The sequence below is a fragment of the Crotalus tigris genome, unplaced genomic scaffold, assembly GCF_016545835.1.
Source record: "Crotalus tigris isolate CLP2741 ecotype Arizona unplaced genomic scaffold, ASM1654583v1 scf7180000017989.1554031673:749699, whole genome shotgun sequence".
Lineage (NCBI taxonomy): Eukaryota > Metazoa > Chordata > Lepidosauria > Squamata > Viperidae > Crotalus > Crotalus tigris.
This window is the reverse complement of record NW_024096759.1, coordinates 669254-695021: the sequence shown is the minus strand read 5'-3', so window position 1 is coordinate 695021 and position 25768 is coordinate 669254. Positions and strand designations below refer to the sequence as shown.

The window sequence follows — 25768 nt, the reverse complement described above, 5'->3', positions numbered from 1 at the left end:
ACCCCACAGTTCAACCCTGTGGTATAGCTATTCTCTTCTACTGGAATGTTGAGATATCTTTGTGACCAACTAAATCCCTGGCAGATTGATGCTGGCTGTTTTCTCGTCATCTCCAGAAATGACAGGAAAAGAGGGAGGCCATTTTTCCTGGCAGCAATGCAACGTTTACCAATAAAGATGAAAATACTTGTAGCTCAGGTTTGAAAGGAGGGGTCCTTGGTATAGTAGTAGTAGTAGTAGTAGTAGTAGTAGTAGTAATAATAATAATAATAATAATAATAATAATAATAATAATAATAATAAACATCTGGCTGACTGTGCGATGATCCATAATAATAAAGTTGGAAGGGACCTTGGAAGTCATCTAGTCCATCTAGTCATCTCTGAGCTTGGAAGGTTTCTTGCAGACATTTCATTACCCAAACTAGGTAACCAGCATTGTTAGTCCATAACAAATAGTTCAAGTGCTGATGAGGTTATCTAGTTCAAGGTTTTTCAGCCAGTGGTACGGGTACCACCTGTGGTACATTGGCACCTGGCAGGTGGTACGCGACCATCCTAGAAAAGTGGTAGCAGGGGAGGGGAATGAGCTGAACCAGTGGCAGCACCGCACAAGCCTGAGCAAAAGATGGCTGGAGCTGCAGGGCTGTCAGGGCTCAGCGGAAGCGCCAGGATCAGCGCCAGGCCCCAGCTGGAGCTCGGCTCTGATTCTGGCGCTTCTGCTGAGCCCAGAAGAAGCGCCAATCAGCTGGAATGTTGCAGCATCTCCAGGGTCTTGTGATTTACATTCAGATGCTTGGCAACTGATTCATATTTATGATGGTCACAGTGTCCCAGGGTCATGTAAAGTGACCAAAACCTGCTGCAACCACCCAGCAGATGGGGGGAATAAAAACCAAACACCTCCCCCCCGCTGCCAATCCTCAACAGAAATGCTCACAACAATGAACACCTCAGACAGGAGGAAGAGCGCCGCTGGCTGGGCAGGCAGGTGTCTTGATCGGCTGTGCCTTGGGGGGCACTTTTTTCAGTGCCATTGTAACTTCGAACAGTCATTAAACGAACTGTTGTAAGTTGAGAACTATCTGTACTTCACTTTTTTCCTTTTTTTTTTTTTTTGGTCATCAAGTTTTTGACACCTTGCTAGGCGACTGGTGGCACTCGGATGTTGCCATATCCTAAAAGTGGCACAATGGGTGAAAAGGTTGAAAAGCCCTGATCTAGTTTGGGTTAACGAAACATCTGCAAGGAAACAGCCAAGCTCAGAGAGCACCAAGGGCTCCTCAATGCAATGTTTTATGGTAGAAAAAGAAAATGGAGGATCTCTGATTCTTTCTCCCCTTGGCAGGAGGAGAAATCAGGATAAAGATAAAGAGACGGATTGACCATGAATTATACAACATTCGAGCCAAGACAGCCCAGGGCATCCAAGAATTCTACGACTACGATATCTCCCTCCTTGAACTGGAGAAACCGGTGTCCTTCGGGGGACGAATCAGGTATCGCGTCACTTTGTCAGGGTTTTAAAGTTCACCTGATTTGTTCAGAAATGTTCATTGGTTGACACTAATTATGCTCTTTGCACATCCCAACTGAAATCTAAAGGAATTCCCCTTCGTCTACCAAGGCAGGCTCTTCCATTGGAAACTCATTCACATTGCGCTATTACAGGTAGTTCTCATTTAGCCGGCAACAAAAAAGAGCCGAGGTGGCGCAGCAGGTAGAGTGCAGTACTGCAGGCCACTTTAGCTGACTGTTCAGCAGGTCAGCGGTTCAAATCTCACCGGCTCAAGGTTGACTCAGCCTTCCATCCTTCCGGGTAGGTAAAATGAGGACCCAGATTGTTGGGGGCAATGTAAATATATATATACATTGCTTACTGGTGTACACCGCTTAGAGAGTGCTTGCACTTAAAGCGGTATATAAGTCTCATAAATAAATAAAATAAATAAATAAACCTGGTCATTAAGTGAAGCAGTCGCTAAATAGTACTGCAGCTGCACTTATAGAAGTAATAGTAGTTGATTGATTGATCAGTAGAACAGAATAATAACTTTGTCACTTTAAATCAGTGGTTCTCAACCTGTGGGTCGGGACCCCATTTGGGGTCGAACGACCATTTCATGGGGGTCGCCAAACCACGCTGTCCACCATTTTTTCCCTTTTCCCTAGCTGTCCTATTCCCTCTTATTGGTGGCCACACCCACTTGGGGGTCACCACAACATGGGGAACTATATTATGGGGTCACGGCATTAGAAAGGTTGAGAACCACTGCTTTAAATGTACACTGATGAGCATATGTTAAAATGAGATTTCGTTGCATACAGCTCTCAAAGGGTAACCACTTCCAAGATACACTGCATAAACATGACAAAAAAAACAACAACAAATAAAATAAATTTTGCATATACCCTCATACACACACATATGTGGCCCAGAGAAACAACACTGTCTATTTTGGATGTATACATATACATGGCAAGAAAAAGGAATCTTGCGAGTTTACCAGACGGATGGCCTAGGGAACAAAGCTATTACAGAATCTAGTAGTCCTGCTATAAATACTTCGAAACCTCCTCCCAGAGGGGAGCAACAGAAACAGACCGTAAAGTGTGGGGGGATCTCTAACAATCTCCGAGGTCTAAGTACGCAGCTCTTATAAGCAGTATCCTGAATAATGGCTTCCTATATCATTTCTCAGTTATCCTTATCACTCTCTGTATGGACCTTCTATCTGAGGCATTGCTACCACCAAACCAGACAGTGATGCAGTTTGTTAAGATGCTCTCAATCATGCCTCAGTAAAAAGTGGCCAGGACAGAAGGAGAAAGATGTGCTCTCCTCAACCGATGTAAGAAATGCGAACACTGGTTTGTACACTTCATTAAGGATGACGTGTGGAGAGACCAAGTCAGATTGTTAGTTACCTGAACCCCCAAATACTTAATACCGTTGACCAACTCCATAGCTGCAGCCTTGATACAGAGTGGAATGTGGCTGTGCTGACTCTTCTAAAATCTACAATGATCGCTAAATAGTACCTCAACTACACTTGTAGAAATAGTAGTTAATTGATTGATCAGTCCTGTGATGTGATCAACAAAATAAAACTTATTGATTAGATAAAACACAGTACATAGTCTAATTTTGGAATAAGACAGATAGGAGGAAATACAAGTGTGTTAATACTTAAGTAAAGTATTAAAGTAAGTAAAATACAAATGTGTTACTACTTAGGGGTTTGGATTTTTTTTTTTTTTTTTTGCTTTATAGACCTGAAAAGATCATAAATGAGAGGACTGGTAGCAAAGATACTTTTTCATCACTGTCGTGTCCCTGTACAAGGCAGTCACTAAACAAGGGTGATGAATGAGGCTTAATGTTTTTGTGACCTCCTGACTTTCTACATTTATTATAGCCAATGCTTTTGCTCTCGTGTTGACTGTTGGTTACTGAGATGTTTCTCTTCTATTTTTATTACAATTTTTCCCGGTAGTGGAAGAAAGGACAGAAAAAGTCCCTTTTAAGTAAACAAACAGGTACAGGTTTTGGTAGTGGATGCAGTGGATTGTGTATCCCAAACAAGAGAGAGTGGCCAATCAAGGGCCACCTGGCCACAGCCCTTTGTCTTGGCCTACAGAATCCCCTTTGAGTGCACCTTGGCATTTTGCTGACCTAATCGCTAATTTTCCAGTTACAAATTTCCAAAGCTGGAAAATTCCAGGTGGGCCCTACCCAATTTGAATTGCCATCCTGTCCTCCTTCATTCCTTTTGTCACTTACCCACCTTTCTGGGACCCCCCTGGATTTCTCTTAATGGCCATTAAATTAAACAGATCCATCTTTTCTTTCTAGGCCAATCTGCCTCCCTTGCACCGAAGGGGCCAGCAGAGCCATGAAGAAAAAGCCTGGAACGACGACATGCAGAGATCATGGTAAGGGCACCTGGGTTCTCCATGCCTTGCACTGAGCTCCATTAGACTCTGGTTGAGCCAGGGCGGTCTCGTGACCAAGATGTTGGACGGGTTGAGGTCCACTCCATGAAACTAGACGTAGCTCAGCCTCTCTCATACAGCTTTTGCAGTCGGGGGAAAAGGCGAAGGAGAAAGCGTTATCTCTGCCACTTTGAGCCGCTGAAGGACAAAAGAGACATCGTTTTTATTTATTTTATTAGTCATAATAAAATACGCAAAAATGATGATGGGTGATGATGATGTGCAAGTTTGGGAAGATGTGGAGAGACCTGGCCCGTAAAATTGCCGAGAATCGGACTCAACTAAATGAATAACATCATCATCATTAACTCATAAGCCATCAGGGCTCTGAGTTGTGTATACAGGTAGTCCTTGACTTTATGAGCACAACTGAGCCCAAACTTTATGTAGTTAAGTGAGACGTTTGTTACCTTTTGCCCCATTTTACGACCTTTCTTGTCACAGTTGTTAAGTGAATCACTGCAGTTGATAAGTTAGTAACACGGTTGTTAAGTGAATCTCTTCCCTGTTGACTTTGCTTGTCAAAAGGTTGCAAAAGGTGACCACATGACCTCGGGATACAGCAGTGGTCATAAGTATGAACCAGTTGCCAAGCATCTGAGTTTTGATCACATGATCCTGGGGATGCTACGAAGGTTGTGAAAAATGGTCACTTTCTTCAGCGCCCTTATAACTTTGAGCAATTACTAAATAAACTATTGTAAGTTTATTACCATACAGGACTGCCTGTATTGTACAATAAAATAACAACAATGTAATAATAACAATAGAATAAGATGGAAATGAGATACTGGATGTGTACTGATTGCAATGCATTGTTTGTAACGATTAAGATGCTCAAAATCCCTACATTAAAACAACACTGCTGCATTTGGATGAGTACCAGGCAGGGAGTGAGCGGCTGACTACAGTTTTTTTTGTCTCCCAAATGTGTTCATGGATTTTACTTTCTACAAAGTTTGATAGTTGGGAGAACAGTCAAAAATAGTATCTCTCAATCCTGTGAAGATGGTACAGCCCCCCCATCACCACTGTAAAGTCCAACCACTTCAATCTGCTGCTGTGTAGACTATTCAGGCCATGGAGGTAACACAACAGGAAAACCACAGCAAGACGAGGGTTGGCGTTACTTTTTTAAGTGTGCCACCTTTAATCAAAGAGAGACGCAACCTAGAACGTAGAGAAGAAATTTCCTGACAGAACAATTAATCAGTGGAAAGACTTGCCTCCAGAAGTTGTGGGTGCCCCAACACTGGAGGTTTTTAGGAGATTGGAGAACCATCTGTCCAGAGGAGGATTTCCTGCTTGGACTAATTGCAACAGTTGCTGGAATTGGGTATGTCTAGTAGTTTAATGAAGAGAAGAACGAGGGGGGACATGATAGCAGTGTTCCAATATCTCAGGGGCTGCCACAAAGAGTCAAGCTATTCTCCAAAGCACCTGAAGGCCAGACAAAAAGCAAGAGATGGAAACTAATCAAGGAGAGAAGCAACCTAGAACTAAGGAGAAATTTCCTGACAGTTAGAACAATTAATCAGTGGAACAACCTGCCTCCAGAAGCGGCGAATGCTCCAACACTGGAAGTTTTTGAGAAGAGACTGGACAGCCATCTGTCTGAAATGGTATAGGGTTTCCTGCCTGAGCAGGGGGTTGGACTAGATGACCTCCAAGGTCCCTTCCAATTTTATTATTATTATTATTATTATTATTATTATTATTATTATTATTATTATTATTATTATTATTGATCATCGCACAGTCAGCCAGATGTTCAGACTGGATTTGGCATTTTGTCTACCTATCGAGTCCTTACCCAGGACTTGGGATAGGCAGATGTGGATGTTTGATGGTATTACAGATTTCGTCGCAGGATGGAATCAGTTCCTAGTAAGGCCGCCTTTTGCAATTGATTAATAGCGAATTTGTCAATGCCAATGGTGTTCAAGTGGTGCTCTAGTTGTTTTGGGATTGCACCCAAGGAGCCTATGACTATTGGTACTACCCTTGCTTGCTTTTGCCACAGTCTTTCTATTTCTATTTGTAGGTCTTTGTATTTTGTTATCTTCTCCAGTTCTTTCTCGTCTATTCTACTGTCTCCAGGCACTGCCACGTCCACTATCCAGACTTTTTTGTCTTTCTTATCGACAATTGTTAAGTCTGGGGTGTTATGTTGCAGGTGCTTGTCTGTTTGAATTCTGAAGTCCCAGAGCAGTTTAATTTATCATTTTCTATGACTTTCTCTATTTTATGATCCCACCAGTTTTTGCTTACAGGCAAATGATATTTTTTGCAGATCTTCCAATGCACCATTGTAGCTACTTTGTCATGCCGCTGCTTGTAGTCAGTCTGTGAATCTTCTTGCAACAGCTTACCAGGTGGTCCACTGTTTCTTCAGCTTCTTTGCATAGGCGGCACTTACTGTCTGTTGCTGTCTTCTCAATTTTGACTTTATATGCATTTGTCCTTAAGGCTTGGTCTTGTGCAGCCAGAATTAGTCTCTCAGTCTCTTTCTTCAATTTTCCTGCTCTTAACCATTGCCAGGTCTTGTTATTATCTGCTTTCCCAGCTATTTTTTTCATGTATTGGCCATGTAGTGCTTTGTCTTCCCATGCCTCTAGTCTGTTCTTCATTTGGTCTTTCTTGTAGGCCAGTTTGGTCTCTCCAGTAGTCAGTAAGCCTTCCTGATATACTAATTTCAGTGCATCTTCATCATTGTTCTTCAGATATTCTTCCAAAGCCATTTTTTTTTCTTCAACCATCTGATGTACTTGTAGCATTCCACACCCACCTATTTGCCTTGGTAGATAAAGTCTGTCAATGTCATTGCGTGGATGAATGGCCTGATTCATTGTCATTATTTTTCTGGTCTGCCTATCCATTGCTTTTAGTTCTGCTTGAGTCCAGTCCACTATTCCAGCTGTGTACCTAATGACTGTGATTGCCCAGGTGTTGATTGCCTTTATGGTATTTCCTCCATTGAGTTTGGACTTTAAGATCTTCTTCACTCTCTTGATGTATTCACTTCTAATCTTTTTCTTGACTTCAGTGTGCTTGATGTTGTCAGCTTGAAGGATACCCAAGTATTTGTAGTAATCTTCCTCATCCAGACTCTTAATGTTGTTGTTGTTGTTGTTGTTGTTGTTGTTGTTGTTGTTGTTATTATTATTATTGATCATCGCACAGTCAGCCAGATGTTCAGACTGGATAAGTAGAAATAGTTTTATTGTATATAATATTGATGTTTTAATTTGGAGAGAGGAATTGCTCGGGCATTTCCCCTGGACTGCATCAGGAGTGAGAAGATAGGAGGAAGGGGAGAAGTAAGTAGGAAGGTTGAGGAGAAGGAGGAGAGGGGGAGAGTGAGGAAGAAGAGGGAAAGAGGGAAGTGAGAGAAGAGGTTAGAGGGTGAATGCGGTTTGGGGGGAAATGGGCGAGCAATACCAAAAGTATAAATTTATTCTATTCTTTATCTGAAGTACTTTTTATGAATGTAATGAAAAACCGAAAATAAATTTTTTTTTACAAAAAAAAAGAACTTCAAGATGGCAGCTTCAACTGTGTAGTTGAAGCTGCATCTGAGTTTTTAACCACATGTAACTTAAAGAGGCAGGGCTTTTATTGCATTCTAAGGACCATCATCATGCCATTTTAACTTTCCTCCCAAAAACACCCTATGCATGTCCCTCTGGGGCTGTTCTGTCAATATCAGTTCCTCATTTTTACAAAGTGGTTTCCTTCATTTCTTCCATTTTTGGAAATCTATTGGTTTAAGTTCCTCTTGGTTTCTCAATTGTTGCAAATCTGTCACATTTGGTTTGTTAGGCTTGATTTTGCTTTTATTTTTAATATTGCACCCATGTGTTCCCACAGGAATAGTTCCCCAAAGATGCAGTTATTATTGCAATTTTGTGAGATACACCCATGTTTCGCAACCCCGTTTCCCCCCTCCCCTCAGTTCATTATTTCCGTGCATCATTCTCATGAATGTGTGTGTTCTTTGGCTCTGACTGTTCCATTCAAACCTGCAGATTGAAGCTAGCCCAATTTCACTTTGTTTGTTCATTTGAACATTTGAAATATGTTCTTATTAAAATGCACTTGTTTCTCATCTCAAAGTAGCAGTGAACAGTCTGCTAGCATCCGGTCTTCAATCTGCGTTAAATAATATTTGCAAAAGGTACAAAAAAGTTCAAGTGCATTGAAAAAAGAGAACATACGTGTTAGGAAGCATGAGATTGATTGATTGATTGATGGATGGATGGATGGCTGTCCATCTTATGTGCCATAACTCTGAGTGGTCTACTCTACACCAAGAACAATAGCAATATTGAAGAAACCATTAAAACCAGCATCAAAGAAACAACCCAGATTCCCTAAACCAACACTCCCTGTTTCTTAATCTCCAGAATTTTAAGATGTATGGACTTCAGCACTCAGATTTCCTCAGTCAGAATGCTGGCTGAGGAATTCTGGGAATTGAAGTCCACACATCTTAGATTTGCTGAGGGGGAGAAACACTGCTCCAGACACTGGGTCAATGTCTGACGTGCCCAACCAGAGATAGAGATATATAATTGAGTGTCAGTTGTCAGTATCACCTATATATTGATGATACTGTACCCCCTAACACAGTGGTTCTCAACCTGTGGGTCGGGACCCCATTTGGGGTCGAATGGCCATTTCACGGGGGTCGCCAAGCAAGGCTGTCCGCCATTTTCCCCCCTTTTCTTTGGCCACGCCCCTGGCACCCGGTGATGTATAAGTCGTTGGGGGTCACCACAACATGGGGAACTGTATTATGGGGTCGCGGCATTAGAAAGGTTGAGAACCACTGCCCTAACACCAAATGACCTCTCCCAGCAATTTCATGTAGATTTTAAACAGGGAGAATCCCAATTCCTGAAGCCTGAAGCACTCCACAAAAAAGGGGCGCAGGGTTGAACCTGCCCTCCTTCCCAATATTTAGAAATATTGAATATTGGGAAAATGACTAAAGGCTATTCTCAAGAAAACTAAGGGCAAAAAGATTGAGGCATGTTTTTAATGCATTTTTTAAAAAAAATCTATTGAAAAAACCCCAAATCCTGCCTCAGCTTATCCAGACCCGGTCACTGACCAATTTAGACTGATCAGCACATCCTTATCTTTGCGGTTCTAATGTGAGAGATTTTGAGGAAATTCGGAGGTTAAAACCTTTGCTATTTCAGAGGAAAGATGAAGAAATATTTCTGAACAAATATTATAAAGAAATTCCACATGCTGAGTTCAAGTTTCTTGGCACGCTTACAAACAACCCAGCCCAGTTTCATTAGAACAAGTTTTTTTTTTAAAATAGAAAACAAATCTTGTAACAGAGGGGTTTTTTTCAAGAACAAAACAAAACAAGCAGTTCCTTCAGAAGAGGAAATTGCTCCACTCTAGGTGGCTGCCTTTCACCATTCCATTTTCTGAGGGGACAAAATGAAAACCATCCTTCCCACTTTCTTTTATCGGTCACATTTCTTGCTCTTTCTGTTCAGAAACAGCAAAAGTGTTTAATTATTTTTGTTTGAGGATGGGTCTTCCTTGCTGTAACCTCTTAGGTTTCCTGAGCTTAATTATACATTTAGCTAAAGCGGGATGTCCAACCTTGGCAACTTTAAGATGTGTAGACTTCAATTCCCAGAATTCTTCAGTCAGCCATGCTGGCTGGGGAATTCTGGGAGTTGAAGTCCACAAGTCTTAAAGTAGCAAAGATTGGACACTCCTGATCTAAACCCATAATTATATGTCCCTTTCTGCTTCACAGAACTGGAGCTTCTGAGTTTTGAGAAGGTGCCTGCCGAGTTCATCTCCTTGGACCACAAGAGAATGAATGTGCAGATCAAGACCAAAAGAAGTGTGAGTGTTTGGTTCCCTACTCAGGGATTCTGGGTAATAAGAGCCTGAAAAGGAAGAGGAAATAATGGTGGAAAAATCTCTTAAAGAAGATGAAATGGGGGGATGTTAATTTGCGTTCCCCTTGAAAAAACAAAAAGATAATTTTAAAGCATATTATTTATTTATTGGTCAAACAAAAGTTACAAATTCGAACAAACAAAATGAAGAAAAACTAAAATGTGACAGGGACGATAGGCACACCTCTTAGGAACTCTTAAATATTGGAGGAGAAGTTAAATTGGAATTAAAACTGGGAAAGTTAGTAGTTGAGACAACTGAAATGGGTAAGACATTCCAGACTTGGATAACTCTGTTAACAAAAATCGATTTTTTTTACAGTCAAGTTTATTTTTGTGATAATGTTGCTACACTCTTGTAAAAACTCAGTCAGGGGTACTATGCTTCGTTGTATTCTAGATTTTGCAGGCTGTGGGGAAAGTAGAAGTAGAATGCTCCATACTTTTCATCCAATGAAATCAACTAATTGTTCTGTACAAATGTCACACATACACACCCACACTTCCCAACTTATTCAGGGAGCCAACCTCACAGGAGAGAAAGCAGAGAAGCCTTTTTTTTTTTTTTTACTCTGTCCAAATTCACCTTTTTTTTCTGAAACCCACCAAAGCTGATTATGAAACCAAACCAAGAGCCGTGGGTTTTTGAGATGCACATCTGGCTAAAGAAAAAGTTAATAACGTTGGCATTAGGTGAATAATGTACAGGTATACGATCGAGAGGAACGGAGAAAAATATAAATACATGTATTCGTTATAGCAGTGTTTCTTAATCTTGGCATCTTTAAGATGGGTGGACTTCAGGTGCTGCCTCGGGAATTCTGGGAGTTGAAGTCTACCTGTCTTAACGTTGCCAAGGCTGAGAAAGACTGAGTTAAACTGACTGAGGGCCTTTCCTCTTTGTACAAACATATTCGGGAAATTTCATTTTTCTGTTCCCGTGACACTGCATTCAATTCATCCCAGGCCTATTTATACGATAGGCCTAAACCATCCTTAAAGTAATCTCTCCCCTCTTCAAGCTGACAGCACTGAAAAGGCAGCCTGAAGCCTAAATAAGATTTGTTTGGCTGCCTTGCTTTACCTTGATTTAGAAATGTAGGACTCAGAAAAGGCAGGAAAACAATAGGCCACAGGGATGATAGATTTATGTTGGATCGTTTTCTCTGACGCAGAGTTGGAGAACTTGGCCATGAAGAAATGCCATCAGTGAGGAACCTGTAGTGGGAAAAGGCTCTGAGGCAGATGGATGGATGGATGGATGTCACCAATCCGGTCTTTTGAAACTTCCAGCCAGTATTTCTATCACCAAGTTCAAAGCATCAACAATCTTTCTATCCTGCTTCTTCAGAATCCCAACACCTGGCTTCCCTAGCAGGTCCCTGGAAAAAAAACAAAACACATAGCTGAATCTTACCGTATTATATTTTAATTTGGGCACACAATGACTATGGAGATTCTCAATCATCCAGGTCATGGTTGTCTCAAAGGTGCTTTTTCCAAAACGCAACTGGACTTTCTTGGGTTTTGTTTTTTCCTTTGAAAACATTTCATTTCTCATCCAAGAAGCTTCTTCAGTTCTAAAGTCTCATCTCGTCTCTAACTCAACTCTAACTGAGGATGAGAAGCAAAACATTTTCAAAGGAAAAAGAAAACCAAGTAAGAGTCCAGTTGCCTTTTGGGGAAAAAGCACTTTTTGGGATAATTTGGGCACAGATTTTAAACCAACCCAGACCTGGTAAAGCAGGAGCACTACCCCCTTTTCTGCACTAGCTGTTCAGAGGGCTTATTCTGCACCCTGTGAAAAAAGGGAACTTGCCCCTCTTCCCCACACGTAGGGTAAGCCCGTAAACCAAAGATCTGATTGCAGAGCTTGTTTTGAGCATTGAAGCTGTGTGCTGAACAAAGGGATGCATCGGCTGACTGGGGAAGCTGCATGATAAAGAGGGGTCTCCAGACTTGGCAACTTTAAGACTAGTGGGCTTCAACTCCCAGAATTCCTAGGTGAGGAATTCTAGGGGTTGAAGTCCACAAGTCTTAAGGTTGCTGCCAAGTTTGGAGACTCCTGTAACAATGTAAGAAAGCCAGAGAACATCCAACCATAATAACCCAAAAAACTGGCTTCATTGCATTTACCCAGACATCTCCCCAAACTGCCTCCCTATATCACTATCCTAACTGGGGGGTGGGGGGGTGGAGGCTTCTCCTATCTGGTGGTGATGTTTGGAAATGTGAAGGCAAAGCCAGAAGCCTTCAAGGGTGACTCAGAACACACACAAAATGGAAACAGGAGAGAAATCAACATTGGAGGCAGCTGATTTCATACTAGCCCAGTTTTCTGTTGTCCCAAGAACAGATGGCAAGCCAGTTTGGTGTAGCCCAACACAGGGTGTGTTTTCATCCTGCCTTAAGTACAAAGTCAGCTGGGTGACCTTGAGCCAGTATCTTTCATTCAGCCCTAGGAATGAGGCAATGGCACGCCGCTTTTGAAAAGTCTTACCAAGATAACCTTAACTGTAGGGCAGTATCAATCGGACTTTCTTTGTTTTTCGTTGAAGACATTTCGCTTCTCCTTCACAAAGCTTCTTCAGTTCTGACTGAAGCTTCTTGGATGAGAAGTGAAATATCTTCAAGGAGAAACAAAGAAAATCCAGTTGGCTCTTGAAAAAACACCTTTGGATGACCTGGATGAGTGAGAATCTCCATAGACTTGTAAAGGCAGTATTCCGCAACCTTGGCAACTTTAAGACACATGGGCTTCAACTCCCAGAATTCCCCAGCCATTAGCAATAATAGCTGGGGGATTCTGGGAGTTGAAGTCCACACCTCTTAAAGTTGCCAAGGTTGAGAAACAATCTTGCTGGTAGGGACCAGTCAAGGCAATCACCAGTATTTGAAACCTGATTTGAAGTCACAATAGGTGGAGAGCCCTTGAGCCAATGGCCTAAGTAGCTACTCTAATAGCAGATCTGTTGTTAACCTGTTGTTTCTTGCAGCGTCCCACGTGTGTTTCTGGAGCTATTCAGAAGATATATTCCAATGTGTCCAATGTGGACGAAGTGGTGACCGACAGGTTCCTGTGCAGTGGAGAAGATAAGTCGTTGGAAGCATACACTTGCAAAGGTGAATTTTACCTGCAAAAATGGTGTGATTGTATCCCCGTTGTGTCATTATAATGTCAAAGAAGGAGGGTTGAATTCTGGCCAAGCTAAGTTGGAGTCACTAGATAAGGAGTGTTTTGTATCATTTCCACTTGCCAATCCTTTAGAAATACGGGTAGTCCTTGACTAATGGACTTTAAAAAAGCTACCTGGGACTCATCCTCAAAGTCACAACTGCTGTACACTACTCCCATTCCCCCCTCCCCCATAGTCACCTGATTGCATTTGGGGCGCTTGACAACTGGATCGCATTTATGACCAGTTGCAGCGTTCTGTGGTGACATGATGCCATGTGTGACTTTTTGGGATACACTGGATTCATTTAACGACCATCTGGTTCCTTTAACAATCACACGATTCACTTAACAACTGCAATGACTCGTTAAAAACGGTTGTAAAATCAAGTCTAGTCACATGGTGTCTTGACTTAACAACCGCCAACAACTTATAACCTAAATTCCAGCCTCCATTACGATTGTAAGTTGAGGACAACCTATAGTTTGAGGCTGTGCTGTATCTTCATGGCTGTTCTGATAATATCATAAGCCAATCGGTGATTCCCTTCAACTACCCATTAGATAGAACCAGGAAGAGGATGCTGAATTTTGGGATGTAAGAATATGGACATAAGCCAGTGTTTCTTAACCTTGGCAAGGTGAAAATGTCTGGGCTTCAATTCCCAGAATTCCCCATCTAGTATGGATGGCTGGGGAATTCTGGAAGTTGAAGTCCAGACATCTTTACCTTGCCAAAATTGAGAAACGCTGATACGAGCAATATCCTGCGGGATTAGCTCCCTTGCCCGTCTAGCCAGCAGTTTGTTTTCACAGTGGCCCACCAACTGCCTAGTCTCCAACTAGTCACCAACTGACCACTAGCCTTCCAGCAGATGGCCTTCCGAGGCAGTCCCACAGCCATCCAGGCTAATAGCCACTGATCCTAAAGATGGGGTCAAGGCCCAATCAGTGGGATGATGAAACACTGAGAGATTAGACCAGTGGTTCTCAACCTTTTTAATGTCGCGACCCCAACCGGTCGTAAATTGAGGACTACCCAACCGGTCGTAAGTTGAGGACTACCCAACTGGTCGTAAGTCGAGGATTACCCAACCGGTCGTAAGTTGAGACTTTCCCTGCCCAGGAGCACCGCGCATGCGTGGTGCCGCCCCCTGCGCCAGCCGAGGCGTAGCTGGCAAGCGGCAGAGACGGCGCAGGCCGACCACTGGCTGGGCCACCAGTTGGCCCAGCCCAAGGGAGGTAAGGCACCCGCCAGGCCCCACGTGTGCCAGCAACCCTCCCTGCGCCCGCCGGCCTCCCACCTCCCACCCCTGGCCCTCTTTTACTTACATTTTTAGTAGTTGCTCAGCAGGGAGGGGTGGAAACTTCCAGACAGCTCGCCTTCGCTGCAGACAACTTGCAGCACTGTTTGCAGAAAGGGACTTTTGGAGGGCTCAGCAGGGCAGAGACAGCCTGGACAATTCCTATTGGCTTTTGAAAGCCAATAGAATTAGACTCTATTCAAAAGAGTCTATTCTATTGGCTTTCAAAAGCCAATAGAATAAAAGGGAGTAGCACAGCTAAGGAAAAGGGGGAAAAAATGGCGGACTGCGTTGTTTGGTGACCCCCGTGAAATGGTCGTTCGACCCCAAATGGCATCCCGACCCACAGGTTGAGAACTGCTGGATTAGACAGAGCTGCACCATAGCAGATGGAAAGTCAACTTTGCCTCAGGTTGAGGCAACTTTGCCTCAGGCAAAGCGCAGAGCTGGGTAGGTAGGTAGAGGGATAAGTTACATACTTTTATTCTCTTTTTTTTTTTTTTTTAAAAAAAAGGACATTTAAAGGGGGGAGGAAAGATTGGATGCATCACATTGCTGGTCCCAGCTGGGCAAATATTTTCTAATAACAGAGGTCTTTCAGTCCAGGATATTTCCTTACACACTGAGTCAACTTATTTATATTATGGCAACTTTTATTTGTAGTACCCTTCTCCTCCCTCTCTAAACTTTGTAGTCCTTGCTATGACCTGAGTGCCTGGGTCAGTGCCTTGTATGTTTCAGACACCCGAAGGATGAGATGGGGGTAGGAATAATGTACATTTCCTGCTGCCCAAGTAGACCTTTTGTGGGCCAGTTTGGTATAGTGTTTCAAGGCACTAGATTAGAAGCCAGAAGGCCATGAGTTCTGGTCCCTTTTTAGATATAGAAGTTAATTGGATCGTATTTTGAGGCAATCGGTCTCTAGACTGGGGAGTCAAAAAATATCTGTCTACCAACCCACATGTATCAGCCTGGAACATGATGATCCATAGCCCAATCTTTCATCCAACAGTGCATTGATTAATGAGGAGGAGGAGGGGGGAGGAGGAGGAGGAAGAAGAAGAAGAAGAGGAGGAGGAGGAGGAGGAGGAATTGCACAATGCTTCTTCCATGGAACAGCTGGATACCAGTTGACATAGTTTGTATCTTGATGACCAGAATAGTTTGCTGTTTGGCTTTATCAACCATAAGATATCAGTTGGCATTTCAAATGAAAGAATAGGAGCAACTCTACCATGTTTAACACAGAGGCAAGAATTCTAAGAAGGATGATCTTCATGAGATAATCTGTTCTCTTTTAAAAATAAACCTGTCCAAGGCTAGTGAGAAATAAACAATTGTCTTTAAATAAACAATTCCGGATTAAAGCCAAGGCATTAGGTCTGTAGCTTTAGAAGTTCTCTGTCTTAGGTCTCCCCAGATGTTAAGATACATCTCTGATCAGGAGAAAGAAAGAGACCGTCTTCCTCTATTCTTTATCTAGTCAGGGGTGAAGTTTTGGCCAGTTTTGCAAGGCCTGAACTTTTGAACTTTTTCCTCCTGGAAGAGGCAAGAAGTGATGAAGCTTGTCCTCTGTTTAATTTCCCTTCTCCCACTGTTGCAGGCGAATCTGGAGGATCACTCTTCGTGGAAAGGAGAGAAAGACATTTTCAGGTAATGAATTATGTACCGGATTCGAATGTGACATGCCCAGTGGCTTGACGTCAGTCGGTTAAAGCTCTTTTCATCTGGGCTACCTGTTCCTAAGCCAGGGTTTTCTAAAATTTGTGATTTATTGAACTAGCTAGAGTGGTACAACTTGACCGTGACAGTTAGAACTTAGTTCAGTATGTGAACTTAGGCGAAGTCCTGCAATCTTCAGGGAAGTGGTGGTAGCGGTGGTGATTAGAACCTCATGGTGGGGATGGAGACTTGCTCAAACTTTAGATACTCTGAGAACAGTTGAGATACTTTGCATGAGAAAAGACAAGATTCCTCAGGATGAGTGTTAGAAAACCTTCCTAATAAGCAGGAAGCCATGCTCAAGAGTGAAGACTTTAGAAAGAGTACAGAGAAGAGCAACAAAGATGATCAGGGGATTGGAGGCTAAAGGATATAAGGAACGGCTGCTGGAATTGGGTACGTCTAGTTTAATGAAGAGAAGGACGAGGGGGGGCATGATAGCCGTGTTCCAATATCTCAGGGGCTGCCACAAAGAAGAGGGAGTCAAGCTATTCTCCAAAGCACCTGAAGGAAGGACGAGAAGCAACGGGTGGAAACTGATCAAGGAGAGAAGCAACCTAGAACTAAGGAGAAACTTTCTGACAGTTACAACAATTAATCGGTGGAACAACCTGCCTCCAGAAGCGGTGAATGCTCCAACACTGGAAGTTTTTAAGAAGAGACTGGACAGCCATTTGTCCGAAATGGTACATAGGGTTTCCTGCCTGCGCAGGGGGTTGGACTAGATGACCTCCAAGGTCCCTTCCAACTTTATCATTATTATTATTAAGTTGACTCCCGTTTCCTGGATGTGTTCCAGCAAAGATCAGAGTGCTTTCTGTTGGGTCTGCTCTACCTGGATTCTTGCAGTAAGCAGAAGGATGGGCTCGTGGTTGTGTGATCTTGTTTTCCAAAACAGCCCCCCCCCCTTTTTTTTTTTTAACCTTCTTAATTTTCCTGCAGATACATCCCACTTACTCTCCTTTTATGCTTTAAAATGTTTTAATTTAAGGTAGCTCAGGAAGGCAGAAGTTAGATTAACAATGGTCAGCCAACATGCATGGTTGCAGAAATAAGAATAAACCAATAGTATTGTAGGGGTGATTTGTTACAGTCACCGTAGGCTTAACGCTACGTGTTAGCCACTGTACAACACTGGGTTATTGTGAGAGTAAATGCAAGTGTGTATCTGGAGGAGGCTACCAAGTACCACATAGGCAGTGGTGGGATTCAAATACGTGAACAACCGGCTCTCTGTGTGGATGCCGCTTCCGGAAGTCCATTCTGGGTCTGAGCAACAAAAAAATTAGCTACCGGTTCTGCCGAAGTGGTGCAAACCAGCTGAATCCCACCCACTGTACATAGGCCAGGGATCTCCAAAGTTGGCCACTTTAAGACTTGTGGACTTCAGCTCCCAGAATTCCTCAGCCAGCTGGCTGAGGAATTCTGGGAGTTGTAGTCCACAAGTCTTAAAGTGGCCAACTTTGGAGACCCTGACATAGGCTATGTTTTAGAGATGAGGCCGAATGAAAGAGTCTCGGCAAGGATCCTCTGGCAGGCAGTCATTTCAACCCTGCTTCTATTACCACATATATTCAATTAGTGAGAATATGTGGGGAAGCAAAGGGACAAGTCATGAAAAGTTCACTGTGACATCACAATGAGAGTTCTGCCTTGGACATATAGTACATGGGTGTGATGGTATGATGAAAGGATAAATAGCAGTAGCAATAGCATATATTGCTTCATAGTGCTTTACAGCCCTGTATAAACAGTTTACAGAGTCAGCATATTGCCCCCAACAATCTGGGTCCTTTTCATGACTTGTCCCTTTGCTTCCCCACATATTCTTACTAATTGAATATATGTGGTAAAAGAAGCAGGGTTGAAATGACTGCCTGCCAGAGGATCCTTGCAGAGACTCTTTCATTCGGCCTCATCTCTAAAATATAGCTTATGTCAGGGTCTCCAAAGTTGGCTGAGGAATTCTGGGAGCTGAAGTCCACAAGTCTTAAAGTGGCCAACTTTGGAGATCCCTGGCCTATGTACAGTGGTGGGATTCAGCTGGTTCGCACCACTTCGGCAGAACTGGTAGCTAATTTTTTTGTTGCTTAGGCCCAGAATGGACATTTTACCAAGCTCGGAAGGATGGAACGCTGAGTCAACCTTTTGCTGGTGAGAATCGAACTCTTGACAGTGGATAGCCTGCAATACTTCATTCTAACCACTATACCATCACGGCTCTTGCATATAACATCATGAGTACATTTTGACATCATACTTAGGAATAATCACCAATGGCTGTACCTATTGGAAAATGGAAGCTTCCTTGTTCACAGCCACCCCAAGTGAAGGGCAAGAAACTGGGAGATTTAGGTTGGCCAAGAACATTAATAATCACAATTAGTGATTCACTGGATCTCATCCAGGTTATCTAGTTTATTATTTACAATTCCTTTGTCTTTCCCAATAGGTGGGTGTGATCAGCTGGGGTACATATGATCCATGTGTAAAGAAGAGGAAAAACAACAATGGGGAGATGATACGAGATGACCCAAACAAAGGATACAAACCACGAGATTTCTACATCAGCCTCTTTCAAGTTCAGGATTGGTTAAGAAAACATCTGGACAAGTCCCTGAGATTCAGTCCCATGCAGTGAACTTCTAGTATTTGCTCTTAACCAGAACTTAGTACAGTATTTGCCAAGCCAGCAATCTCCATAATAATGATTAAAAATTACCTTGATGACATCTGGCAATTGAAATATTGATATTCGCAGCAGAAGGATCCAAATTTGGTCCAAAGTTCATCGTGTCAGAGCCTTCAATTCCTTCCAAAGACATTGCAAAAATGCCAATCAGCTGAAAATAAAATTAAGCCAGTGGTTTCTTTCACACCATACTGTACTGTATATTATGCACCTCTGCTTGTCTTCCAAGATCCTTCAATAATATTTATTCAAAAGTTAATCCTATTCCCCTGAAGCTTTCTAGCGTTGAGTAAGACAATGGCCATTAAAAGCTTTTTCCTTGTTCTTTTTCCCCTGTTTGTTATGACTTCTTACAGAGCATGGCAACAGGAATACTGTTAAATAAACTGTCAGTGGGGTAGCATATCTCATTTGACTCTTAATATATATTCTTGTTTACCTAGATTGAATGTTTTGTGCATAGTGCTATTAGTGGTTTCTTTCCACACGTTCTTTGCATTATACATAGCATAATGTATTTCGTAGTTTGCAGTTAGGCCTTTGTGTGAGAAAAGAAAGGTATTTGAGCAAACAGATGAATCAGGAATTCATAATAAGAGGCCATTAGAAATCCCCAGGAAGCAATAAGTAAGTCAAAGCACTTTTGAATTAAAAGAATCCTGTTTCCTGTTTCAAACAGGATGCTTTTGATTCGAAATATTGAAGTGCCAGGACTGGTTTGCTACCTCTATCCAAATTAGACTCTATGATGTCCATGGGAGAGGCAGGTCTTAGGACTGTGAGATTGTGGCTACCATCTGAACTTGTTGGACACACACGTACACATATAACATCTGAATGCCCTTGTTTAGTATCATAATTACATTTTAAATCTGGACGTCATTTTAAAAAGCAACACAAAATAAAGAGAAAAGTGACCCAGAAAACCATAGTGCTCCGCTTAATCATTCATGCCCCTGAATTTTTTCCTACAAATAAATGAATAACCCAATAGATGCATTATGTTTTTTTTTTTTCATCCAGGATACAATCTTGGAGTAAGTGAAGAGAAGTGCATGTAGTTTCAGGAAGTTAAAGGAAAAAAATGTTGGCTATGATTTTATAGTGGCATAACACTCTAATAACCAATTTGAAATAATAGAAAATACCTGTAGCTCGGGGTTTTAGATTTTGGTAGTGGTTGGCTCCCCAAGCTTGTTTCAATTTAGTTTCTGAACGTTTCATTACCTGACTAGGTAACATCATCAGCAGGATTTTCTTGTCCTATTTTCTTATCCTATTTTATTTATAACCTAAGGAAAATTGGACGAGAAAATCCTGCTGCTGATGTTACCTAGTCTGGTAATGAAACGTTCAGAAACTACCTAGGAAGATTCTGGAAAAGATAGTCAAGCAACGAATCAATGAACACCTAGAGGCAAACAAAGTCATAACCAAACGCCAACATGGATTTGTCAAAAAGAGATCATGCCAGACAAATCTTAGTGCATTCTTTGATCAGGTGACAAAATTAGTGGACCAGAGGAATGCTGTGGATATAATTTACTTGGACTTCAGTAAGGCATTTGATAAAATAGACTACAACCTACTAGATAAGATAGAAAAATGTGGGTTAGATAGCATCACTATCAGATGGATTCGTAGCTGGCTGACAGGCCGTACTCAGCGTGTGGTCCTCAATAGAACTGCATCTATGTGGATGGAAGTGTGTAGTGGGGTGCCCCAGGGCTCTTTTCTGGGCCCAGTGCTCTTCAACATCTTCATCAATAATTTGGATGAGGAGATAGATGAGGAATTCATCAAATTTGTAGATGACACCAAGCTGGCAGGAATAGCCAACACTCCAGAAGAAAGGCTTAAGATACAGAAGGATCTTGACAGACTTGAACACTGGGCGCTATCTAACAAAATGAAATTCAGTGGTGAAAAAAGTAAGGTTCTACATTTAGGCAAGAAAAACCAGATGCACAGGTATAGTATAGATGGTACCTTGCTCCATAGTAGCAACTGTGAGAGGGATCTCGGAATCGTAGTGGACAATCACTTAAATATGAGCCAGCCATGTGCTGCAGCTGCCAGAAAAGCCAACACAAAGCTAGGCTGCATTAACAGGGAGAGAATCAAGATCATGTGAAGTGTTAATACCACTTTACAACGCCTTGGTAAGGCCACACTTGGAATATGCATCCAGTTTTTGGTTGCCACGATGTAAAAAAGATGTTGAGATTCTAGAAAGAGTTGCTCTAGAACAGTGGTTCTCAACCTTTTTAATGCCGCGACTCCCAACAGGTTGTAAGTCAAGAACTACTCAATCGGTCATAAGTCGAGGACTACTCAACTGGTGCAGCACCGTTTGCAGAATGGGACTTTTGGCGGGCTCAGCAGGGCAGAGACAGCCTGGACAATTCCTATTGGCTTTTGAAAGCCAATAGAATTAGACTCTATTCAAGAGAGTCTATTCTATTGGCTTTCAAAAGCCAATAGAATAAAAGGGAGTAGCACAGGTAAGGAAAAGGGGGAAAAAATGGCGGACTGCGTTGTTTGGCGACCCCCGTGAAATGGTCGTTCGACCCCAAATGGGGTCCCGACCCACAGGTTGAGAACCACTGCTCTAGAAGAGCAACAAAGATGATTAGGGGACTGGAGGCTAAAACATAAAAGGAACGGTTGCTGGAATTGGGTATGTCTAGTTTAATGAAGAGAAGGACGAGGGGGGACACGATAGCAGTGTTCCAATATCTCAGGGGCTGCCAGAAAGAAGAGGGAGTCAAGCTATTCTCCAAAGCACCTGAAGGCAGGACAAGAAACAATGGATGGAAACTGATCAAGAGAGAAGCAACTTAGAACTAAGGAGAACTTTCCTGACAATTAGAACTACTAATCAATGGAAAGGCTTGCCTCTAGAACTGGGGTGTCAAACTGCTGATAAATTGTAAATAAATGACTCGTGGTCATTGCCCCTTTCCCTCCTTTTTTTCATATAAAACCAAAGGGAATGACAACTGAATATAAGTGGATGTGCTTGCTGAAAAAAACCACAATGATTTAGAACCATCAGCCCTCCCACTCTTGAAACATGGACAGTAGCAGTTGGACTTGGGACCCAATAGAGCCAGGAGTATCAAGGAGAGGCACTGAGAAGAACTCACACCCTTGCCCCAAACAATGGATTTTTTCTCACTTTTCTTTTGAAGGATTGTAAAGTTATACATTCATCACATCACAGATAAAAATGATAAAAATATCAAGAAACAAATTCAGGTAACTTGTATAAATAAAAGCACGCACACATACAAACGTATATACAACAATGGATTCTAGATAGGGTGTTTGGCCTGCCAGAAGTTGCCTAAAATACGGTAGTTCAATCTAATGATCCTGGGCTTACCCAGAGTTAAAAGGGTTAGCTGGGAATACTTGAAATACTTAAAGCACATCTTAAAATTGGGACTGGGATTATCTTTCCAAACCTGGCAGACCTGGGTTTTTATTTATTTATGGACGGTGAAGAAAGTTAAAGACAACAATTTTAACAATCCAACCCAATATAACTCAGAACTCATCAATTCCAATTTATAAGAGGACAACATGACCAACCGAGTTGAATTAATCTATTGGCTCAAATGTCTGGCTCTGTGTTTCTTAACCTTGTCCACTTTGAGATGTATGGACTTCAACTCCCAGAATTCCCCAGCCAGCCATGCTGAATGTACCAAAGGGTTAGGTTTTGCACTGATGCTCTATCTTTCTTCTGATTTTGAGGCTTTCTCCTTTCCTACCCCACCAGTCCTTACCAGTCCCACTACAAGTTGGATTAAAAAACAACAACCAAATGTTTCTACAATTTTATGGAGAATAGGATTGAACAGAAGGAATTAGGATGACCAATATGGAACCACTTATTTAGCAACACTTTGAGATGTAGTCATTAGCTGGAGGAACAGAATAACAGAGTTGGAGGTTTTCCAGTCCAGCATTCCCTAACCTTTCCGGGTTGGCATGGGGGGGAGGAGGGAAGAGGGGATGGTTTTATGTGAAGGACAGGCACGCATACAGCTTCATTTGTGTGGCCACGAATAGGGCTGGGAGCTCCGGTGCCCACCGCTTGCGCAAGTGAGGCTGTGCATGCCTGCCCACCACTAACGCAGCCCAGTTGTGAATAGGCCAGGGCCCAGTAGTGGGCTGTGGTCCATAGGTTGAGGACCCCTGTTCTAGTCCAAGCCCCTGCTCAAGCAGGAGATCCTATACCAGTGGTGACGAACCTATGGCACGCGTGCCAGAGGGGACACTCGGAGCCCTCTCTGTGGGCACGCGCACCATCGCCCCAGCACAGAGTTTGCCAGAGTAGCGAGCAAGTGCCATTTGGAAGCGTTTGGAAGTGACAGGGCAGTGAGCGAGCAAGCGAGCGAATGAAAAGGTGGCGTTTGGAAGCGTTTGGAAGTGACAGGGCAGTAAGTGAGAGAGTGAGTGAGCAAGCGGCATTTAGAAGCAAGGGGGCAGTGAGCGAGTAAAAAAGTGGTGTTTGGAAGCGTTTGGAACCAACGGGGCAGTCAGCAAGCAAGCAAGTGGCGTTTGGAAGCTATGAGGCAGTAAGTGAGCAAGTGAACGAGCAAGTGGCATTTGGAAGCGTTTGGAAGTGACGGGGCAGTGAGAGAGTGAGCGAGCAAGTGTATTTGGAAGTGACGGGGCAGTCCAAACCTAAAAATGCATTTAGAAAATTTTACAACATTTGCAGACAATCCTACAAGCTATCAGGAAGGAATTTTCTAGCATTGTAGCAGCTGCAAAGGTGGATTTTAGTAACAGATTTTTACAGTTCTGTAAGGTGGAGGCAACCCTGTGTTTTCTTATTTCTCCAGATAAAGCCAAATTTGAAGAACTTGATCTTTCCTGCTTACACTGGTTAAATTTAGGAAATCTGGAAATGGAGCTATTGGAATTTCAAGAAAGCTCTATCTGGGAAAATTAAGTCTATGAACTGCGTGAAACACTTGAGAAGATAGAAGGGATGACAAAGGACAGCCCAGTTAGTTCTGAAAATGAAATCCTTAAAATGAAATCTTTGTTAAAGAAACAAAACATCAAATCGTTCAGTTCCATTGTATTATACATCAAGAAGCTCTTTGTGTCAGGGAAAGCAGCAAAAACTTTGACAATGTCCTCAAAGATGTCACAAAAATGGTGAATTACATCATGGCTCGTGCTCTTAATTTACAATAGTTTCAAGCAGCTCTTCAGGAGGTTCAGGCACAGTGAAATTGTTTACTTATGTACAATAATGTCCAGTGGCTGAGCAGAGGATGAGAAAGATTTGTAGCCTGCCTGGATGAAATTAGGTTGTTTATGAATGAAAAAGGGCAGGAATATCCACAGCTCACTGATACGGCCTGGCTTACCAACCTCATGTTTTTTTTACAGATTTTACACTACACTTCAATGTACTGAACAAACAACTACAAGGTGAAGAAAAACAGCCAAAAGGATGTTTTGTGATATCAAAACATTTGAGAGAAAACTGCAGGTTTTTGAAAGAGACCTTGAAAGTGGGCAGCTGAAATATTTTCCAAAACTAAAAATGCATTTAGAAAATGCTACATTTACAGACAATCCTACAAGCCATCAGGAAATCTGCAAGGAATTTTCTAGCATTGTAGCAGCTGCAAAGGTGAATTTTGTAACAGATTTTTACAGTTCCGTAAGATGGAGACAACCCTGTTTTTTCTTACTTCTCCAGGTAAAGCCAAATTTGAAGAACTTGATCTTTCCTGCTTACACTCGTTAGATTTAGGAAATCTGGAAATGAAACTATTAGAATTTCAAGAAAGCTCTATCTGGAAAAATAAATTCTATGACACTTGAGAAGATAGAAGGGTTGACAAAGGACAGCACAGTTAGTTCTGAAAATGTAATCCTTAAAGTGTGGAATTCTCTGCCAAATAATTTTAAGTCAATGAAAGCACTTGAGATTGCTTTCCTTACTTTGTTTGAATCATCTTATGCTTGTGAGCAGCTGTTTTCAGCTTTGAATTATATCAAATCTGACACCAGAAACAGACTAACGGATGACCTGATTGCTGCATGTGTTGCTCTCAAACATATAAAGTGTAGAGTCCTTGGATCAGCGGCTAATGAAGAGAAGACATTCTGCTCATTACAACAGCCTTTATTCAACAGTTCACACTCTCCGACACAGCTCTGAGGCTCGCAGGCCTCTCAACTCCTTTTAACAACATCCCCCGGGCAGAATGGCAACAATTAGTTGCGCTCTGCGCTTCGCGCATGCATGTGACGCTGGCGCCAGCCAGTCTGGTCCTGGGCAGCTTGCAACTGCCCGGGACCATTGCAACGTCCCGAGCCTGCCTTTGCAGGCTCAGGACACAACATAAAGTATGAGCCAAGGTTAGACAAATTATCAGCATGCATACAATAGCAAAAATCACATTAATTGTTCAAAAGCATGCCAACTGCAAACTTTTACCTTTCAATAAAAAGTTGTATCATTGAAAGCTCTGTTATTGTGTTTTTCTTTTTAGACAAAAAATGTTAATGTATGAGTTGTTTTTTCTAAACTGAAACCTCAGTATTCAGGTTAAATAGCCATGTTGATACTTTGTGATAAATAAGTAGGTTTTGGGTTGACATTTGGGCACTCGGTCTCTAAAAGGTTCGCCATCACTGCCCTATACCATTTCAGACAATTGGTTGTCCAAGCTCTTCACAATGTTGCCATGAAACTCTGTGTTTCGCATTGTTTTTTTTTAGTACAAGTTTTACAAGTTACAATATAAACCCCTCCTACCCAATCCGGCCCCCTCCCCCACTTCCCAGAGCTGATTACAGGGTAACGAATAAACAAACATAATCTAACTGTGTTTCGCATTGTTTTGAAGGACTGGTTCAGACCATGTGTATCTCCTTGCTTTTGTTTGCACTGCCTACTCCT

General features: G+C 42.3%; 1 protein-coding gene across 1 annotated transcript in view; it reads left to right on the top strand.

Moving 5' to 3' along the window:
• The window catches only part of LOC120309290 (complement C2-like), a 70784-nt gene extending 51531 nt beyond the window's left edge, over positions 1–19253 (top strand). The window contains exons 13-18 of the mRNA XM_039346371.1: positions 1349–1499; positions 3857–3936; positions 9785–9876; positions 12929–13055; positions 16015–16064; positions 18586–19253. Of these exons, the coding sequence (XP_039202305.1) occupies positions 1349–1499; positions 3857–3936; positions 9785–9876; positions 12929–13055; positions 16015–16064; positions 18586–18774 (689 nt within the window). The 3' untranslated portion in view covers positions 18775–19253. The remainder of the gene's footprint in view (positions 1–1348; positions 1500–3856; positions 3937–9784; positions 9877–12928; positions 13056–16014; positions 16065–18585) is intronic.
• The last annotated feature ends 6515 nt before the right edge of the window (positions 19254–25768 follow it).